The sequence below is a fragment of the Anopheles bellator genome, chromosome 2 (assembly GCF_943735745.2).
Source record: "Anopheles bellator chromosome 2, idAnoBellAS_SP24_06.2, whole genome shotgun sequence".
NCBI lineage: Eukaryota > Metazoa > Arthropoda > Insecta > Diptera > Culicidae > Anopheles > Anopheles bellator.
This window is the reverse complement of record NC_071286.1, coordinates 74,786,098-74,792,348: the sequence shown is the minus strand read 5'-3', so window position 1 is coordinate 74,792,348 and position 6,251 is coordinate 74,786,098. Positions and strand designations below refer to the sequence as shown.

The 6,251-nt window shown below is 54.0% G+C and overlaps 1 protein-coding gene across 1 annotated transcript; it reads left to right on the top strand.

Moving 5' to 3' along the window:
* The first annotated feature begins 4,716 nt into the window (after positions 1 to 4,716).
* LOC131212235 (37 kDa salivary gland allergen Aed a 2-like) lies at positions 4,717 to 5,885 on the top strand. Its single transcript, XM_058206021.1, has 3 exons — positions 4,717 to 4,810; positions 4,870 to 5,499; positions 5,556 to 5,885. Exons 1-3 carry the CDS (start codon positions 4,751 to 4,753, stop codon positions 5,823 to 5,825), a joined length of 960 nt encoding a protein of 319 aa, XP_058062004.1. The 5' UTR covers positions 4,717 to 4,750; the 3' UTR covers positions 5,826 to 5,885.
* The last annotated feature ends 366 nt before the right edge of the window (positions 5,886 to 6,251 follow it).

Below are 6,251 nucleotides of genomic sequence, written 5' to 3'. Positions count from 1 at the left end.
GAGCAGGAAGTCTCCGGCGACTCTGGCGTTTACAAATCGATTTTCCACCCGCTCGGAAGTCATCGGCCCGGCACGGGCACGGACCTCACAGAACTCACCTCATTACACCGAACGAACACGGCCCTGTCCCAAGCGCCGCCGCCATCGCCAGCTGAGCCTCCGACAACGATCGGCCGATGTTTAAATAATAAATTTTCTCTCCGGCCCCAAAACTGTTTGTACATTTTATTGTTGTTTAATAACCGTCGCCCGGCACAACCCGGGCTCCCTATTCCGGGCTCCTAACGGCTCGCGGCCAGCGGCACAACGAGATTTCCACAGCGCGATCGGCCCCCGAGGTAAGGCGCGGCCCCCGTGAAGGTTTACGATTATTGCTCCAGTTTGCTGTCTTGCCTCTCCAGAGACCGCCGGCTCCTAAGCTTCCGAAAAAGAGCGCCTGCCGCAGGACGCCACACGCTTATGCTTTTATGCTCCGCTCCGTTCCGCTGCGGACTGTGCGGTTGTCACATTAACATCTACATCAACCCGGCAACCATGCTGCCCCACGCGCCCTGGGGTCACCCAGCGGGGTGTAGGCAATGTTTTGATAACTTGTTTCGACAATTTGCTGCCAGCCGCAGCGATCCGGGACCGGAGCGGTCCCGAAAGGAGCCGTCGCACTCGAGCAGCGATCGCGTGTGTCCGTGCGCCGAACGGACGGACAGGTACAGGTACCGCTCGTACAGCGCAGGCGCCACTGCGAGGTCCCTGGCCACGAAAATGGTGCCAATCTAGTGCGCCCATTTGCCAGCGCCAGCGGCCCCGGCCCGGCGTTTTATTTATTTTTATCTTTAGAATCAAATTAAGATAAAATTAACCATAAAGTACGCCCGGCCACAGGTACATTGCACTGGCTGGCGGGATCCTCGGCCCGGGTGGAAAACAGTGGCCGCGGGGGGAAAACAAATTTCCCGTGCGCCACAAATCTCAGCCCGCTTTATTGGGGCTCGCTAACGACTTGCCGAAAACTGGTTCACTCGCAGGCTGGCTGACGGGCGGAACATGCCCGCCGATCGGTTACAATCTCCCGCCGTTCGACCGGCCGAGATAAAGTACCTGCTAGGGGATTGGTGATTGGCGAATGGGCCCCTTTTTATGGCGGGGAAAAGGATCGAACGCCAGCCAGGGATTATTCATTTTAATTTGCCCATTTAAAACCATATTCAAAAGCCATTAAATGGCAATGAATGAGTGTGAATGGGCCGCAAGAAAACAAACAAAGCAAAGCAAAGCGCAGCGAAAGAGTAGAGGAAAGTCACATGACTCAATAACAGCGATCAACCGATCAAGCGAAACGGCTTGCGACAATCGCCGTAAAAAGCTGCAAAAAAAACGGTTCACCAAAGCCAAAACTCACAATCGATAACAATCACAACGGGAACCATTTGTTTGCTGCGCCTTATCTAAAGCGTCGTTGTCGACTGTTTTTCCTAATGTTCCATGTGTGTTTGCGGTTTTTGCGTTCCGTGTGCCGGAGCGAGCCACTTGAAAGGAAACCGCGGCCCCCGGTGGGAAATTAATCGACGATCGATTCTAATTGTGAGTTTGTCCCGATAAAATCAGGCAACTACACCGTTGACGCCGACGACGATATCGCCTTCGGGCGATCGGACGATCGGCGTCCCTCGACCCCGGCAACGGAAACGCAGGCAAATACGCAGATTAGTATGTTGCAAGCGGTGCGAAGTCGCAAATTCCCTCGCGGTGACTTCGCTCGGCTAGGCGACGAACCCGAACCGGTAACCGGATCGGTTGCCTGGCTGCGATCGATCGCGGTCGCAGCCAGCCGCAGGCACTCAGTGTCGATACACTGTGCCCCGTAGCCCCGATCCAGCAGTCGCAATCGTAAAATCTATATTAGCGTTAATCGGTCAATAATGCCATGTTCACTCCGGTTCGCTGTGGCCGGCGGGTTGGGGGTTGCGAAACCCGTCCCTTTGAAGGGGTCAAACCGATACCGACGGGCGGAACACCGTTCGTTCACGCGGAAGACGGCGCTGCTGACTCCGGCTGCTGACTAATTGTCCGGGACCGGAGCGGCCAATGGGGGCCTCACGGGCGTTGTGTAGCCATTAGTGGCACGTTTTTTCGGGGTCCCTCACTTCGGCCGAGACTTCGGCTGAGAAATGGACGGTAATTAAGCCGTACTTTCGTAACCAATCTCCGGCCAGGCTCACGGCCTAATTCTTTACCCGTCCGGACGATGAAAACTGGCCCAGACGGGAGAAAAGTTCTCAGGAACCGAACCGATCGGTGCCGGCCGCCGGTTGGCCGGCCGCGGAACGATGATACGCTTTCCACGCTTTGCGCGTGATCGTGACACGATAATATAGAGACATCTCTCCCGTCCGCATCTTCGTTCGTTCGGCCGGTGACGAATGGGGTTCGCAGAAATCTGGAACGGTTGCCGAGGGGCCGGCCAGACTCCCGATCCCGATCCCGGGGAAGCACGATGCATCGTTCGCAGAAAGGACCGGAGGACCGCGAATTGCAATTCGATTGCGAAAAACTAATTTGTCCCACGATGGGATGCACCCGGTGCAACGCAATCCGCAGTCTCGCCGGGAGGCCACGTTGTTTTGGCGCCAAATAAATTCTAATAAAACAACGTTCAAGTAACACGCCGCTCCGGTAAGGCTCACGATCGGGTTCGAGCGTCGTGAAGTGGAGTTTTTCTTCACTCTACCGAACATCGATTCCGTGCACCGTGGTCCAGCAACCTGCGCGGCTTGCACAATCAACAACCGTGGCCCAACCGGGTGGCTAGTGATGCAAACCAAATCAGCGCCACTAATGCCCGTCCCAACGGACGCCCGGAAAGGGCCGTTTTGCCAAATGAGCACCCCTTCGCGGTGCACAATCTTCCCACAGTGGCCACTGGCGTGGTGGCCCACTTTGTCGTCACCCTAGCTTCCCCCTGGCAACTCAAATCCGGCCAGAGCCAGCACCGGAAGCGCACCGGTCCAGCGGTGCTCAAGTGCAAACAATGTCCTTCCCACAGCACCGCATCGCATCCGATTATTCCGAAATGGCTCTATTTGGGAGCGCTCTAACGGCGTTCCCAGCACGCGAAGGATCGCGCGGCAAGCTGCGCGGAGCGTGATGAGTCGGATTTTAACGGTTATTTTCGAACCCTTCGGCCACCTTTCACGCACACTGTGGCCTCGTGCGTGGCACTCCCTTCCGAATAAAAAGGATGCACCACCGGTTCCGCCGCCGTTCGCCGGTTATGAATCATCTGGATAAGAGCACCGGGCGCCGGTGGTGTTGTTGTTTTTGTTGGCCGACCGAGGCGGGTGACTGGAGGTTAGGAAATTCAATATGCTTCACCAGGGTTTTTTTTTTGTTGGTCCCGCACTGTCCACCGAGGGCGTCGTCTGGCGCCGTTTGCCACCTTTCAGAAACAGTCAGTTTCCGTCCAATTTAGGGGTTGATTACCGGAACGGGTCAGCCGCCCGTCGTCCACGGTGGGGTGGCATACGCAAGCTGCACCCCTGCACGGCTTCGCGGGATTTTCCATCCGCTTTCCCATCCCGTTGACGCCGGGGCCATATTTAATTAGGTTCGGTGCAAAGTGGATGCGATTGCCACCATGTTCACCATCATCCGCGGCGGTGGGCTGGCTGGGTGGCGGCGGGAAAACCTGCGTTTGGCAAGCCTTTGGTGGCCTTGAGCGGTGCCGGGTGCGCAAGAGGGAAAAAGGATTAAAGCCAAAGCCATTATTAGTCGCCAGTCCGTTCCGTTGGCATATTGGCCGGTACTGGTCGTTCTTTTCGGTAGCGTTCATTTTGCTAAATTCTGATGAAGGGAAGGAAAAAAAACCGGTGGGCATTCAGGGTGGGAAGCATATGGACGTGGGAAGCAAACAAGTCGTTTGACCGGGCGTGATTTTTGCATGTCCAAGCTAACGGTTTTTGCGTCAACGAATTCATAGGGTTTAGGGTTCTGCGAAGAGCAGCTGCGAGAGCCATTTAGCAATATGTTGCTCATGCGGCTTAGTTCGGGATTCGGGACCCTCCGAAGTATTTATTCTTCATTATGAAGAGACAAAATTAATAGGAACATAAATTGCCACCGATCTTCGATATCCCGAGGACAGGTCGTTGGAAAGCTTTCCTGAATCCTCATCGAATAACAAATCTGTTGCAGATAGAGCCAACTTTTCAACTATTCTAATTTTCCAGTCAATTAAGGTTTCAATCCATGTAAAATCCTCTCACTTCTATTAGCCTTCAGTGGGATAGGTATTCTCACTGCCGATATTCTCATCTCACGCCCATCGCCTCGTAAAGAAATTTTGGTTCGGCGCTCTCTTGGATGAATCTGGTGAATGATTTATAATCAAGTACGAAAACATCACAGTCACCATCGTCTAGAACCGTGTGACTTTCGCTGTCATTTCCGAACCCAATCTCCAACGCGTGAAGAACTTCCCAGACGTGATGCAATACGTTCGCGTAGCTTCTATTGATTCTAACGGCCAACAACCAACGATCGTGCCCCAGGAGCGGGCAGTGTAAGCATCCAATGTTTGCCGTACCGCGATACAGAGTCTACAGCCCTGTTTACCCAATTGTTTTCCATTAGCCGTAGCAAACGAAGGCTCGGTGCCCGAGTCACCGACCGAACACCTATAAGTTCCTCGCGTTTGATAGCTTTCGCTTCAGTTTGGCATTCGATTGCCCTAGTGACTAGTGACTTTGTCGAGAAAATGATCGCGCTCGTCCTTGCCGTTTCCCTCATCGGTAGCTTCACGCTAGTGGCCTCACAGGTACCGGAAGAGATCGGGTTCCCCATGCCCATTCTGATAGTAATCCCCTCTTTCGGTAGGCATCGGCGGCCGGCGATTGGAAGCCACTTGAGCCGGAAGAAACTTTGTTCGTGTATACGCGCTGCCAGGAAGATCACCTCCCAGCCGGAGCCAAGCGAACGCAGTACCACAGCCAGTGGCGTCAGTGGAAACTGTTGCCCGACGATCCCGTCACCCATTGTTACCTCAAGTGTGCCCTGGTTGGGTTGGGACTGTGGGACGAACGGGCGAAACGATTCCAGCCCGCCAGGATCACCACGCAGCATTTGGAGTACAAAAAACTGAACGAGGCCAGCGACAGCGAGGTGGCCCAGTATAAGGCAGCCGTTGGCAATCTGAAGGGTGGCAAGGGCAGCTGCACCGAACTGTACAAAGCGTACAAACCCGTGCACGACAAGTTTGTCGCGTTGACGCAAAAGCTGTACCACGGCACGCCCCAGGCGGCGAACAAGGTGTACCAGGCGAATCCATTCATGAAGCGCAAGGACGAGTCGGCGATGGCGTACTGCGAGAAGATGGTTTATTCCCCGAAAACGAAGAAGGACATGTGCGCCGGTCGTCAGTATCAGCTGACCGGGAGCAAGGAGTTGCGTGATGTCATCGAGTGTATCTTCCGCGAGTTGCGCTACACCAAGAATGGGGAACTCAATGTAAGTATAAGAAGCCGTAACAAATCGTAAGATCGGTAACCGGGCTGACCGTTTAGGTCGACGAGATCGTGCGCGACTTTAAGTTGATCAACAAGGGCAACCTAGAGCAGCAGATCCGCTCGGTGCTTTCGAAGTGTCGAGGTATGACACCGTACGATCACTACACGTGTCTACTGAAAAGCAACCTGAAGAAGGACTTCAAAAAGGCCTTCGATTTCCGCGAAATACGGTCGGCGAACTACTCGTATCTGCTCAAAGGGAACAAGTATGACCGGGCAAAGGTGAAGTCGATGATTGCGGAGATAGACAAGAAGACTTGCGGATAAAGCTAGAACCTCGCGGAGTTCCAGAAATGTCCATCGTCCAGAATATAGAAAATTAGCAAAAAAGCAGATTCTGTTCCCTAGTTTGAAGCCATTCCCTGTATGATTGATCGATCGATATCATTTAGCGCCACGCCAGGAGTGCCCACGCAACATGATGACTTCCGTTTCAGGGTAAAACACTGCAATCATCCCGGTAAACAATCGACACAGTTTTTCCCCATTTTCCATCAAACGCACACACACGCGCCTTTTATTTCCCACTGACCGTACGCAAGGGAACAGGGACCACACTGTTGCGGCACACCTCCCGGAAGCACTTTTTGACTGGAAAAGTGACTCCGAAGAGGGGACGTCCAGCCATTTTTTGGTATTTAAATGGGGTCCAGGGACGTGTTTGCCGTCGCCAGTCCGGCACGTGGCTTGGGG

Bases quoted from the DNA above. Each gene is read 5' to 3' on its own strand.
- LOC131212235 (XM_058206021.1), top strand. From the start codon at position 4,751: ATGATCGCGCTCGTCCTTGCCGTTTCCCTCATCGGTAGCTTCACGCTA. The intron at 4,811-4,869 runs GTACCGGAAGAG...CTCTTTCGGTAG, and splicing joins TCACGCTAGTGGCCTCACAG to GCATCGGCGGCCGGCGATTG. The intron at 5,500-5,555 runs GTAAGTATAAGA...CTGACCGTTTAG, and splicing joins CCAAGAATGGGGAACTCAAT to GTCGACGAGATCGTGCGCGA.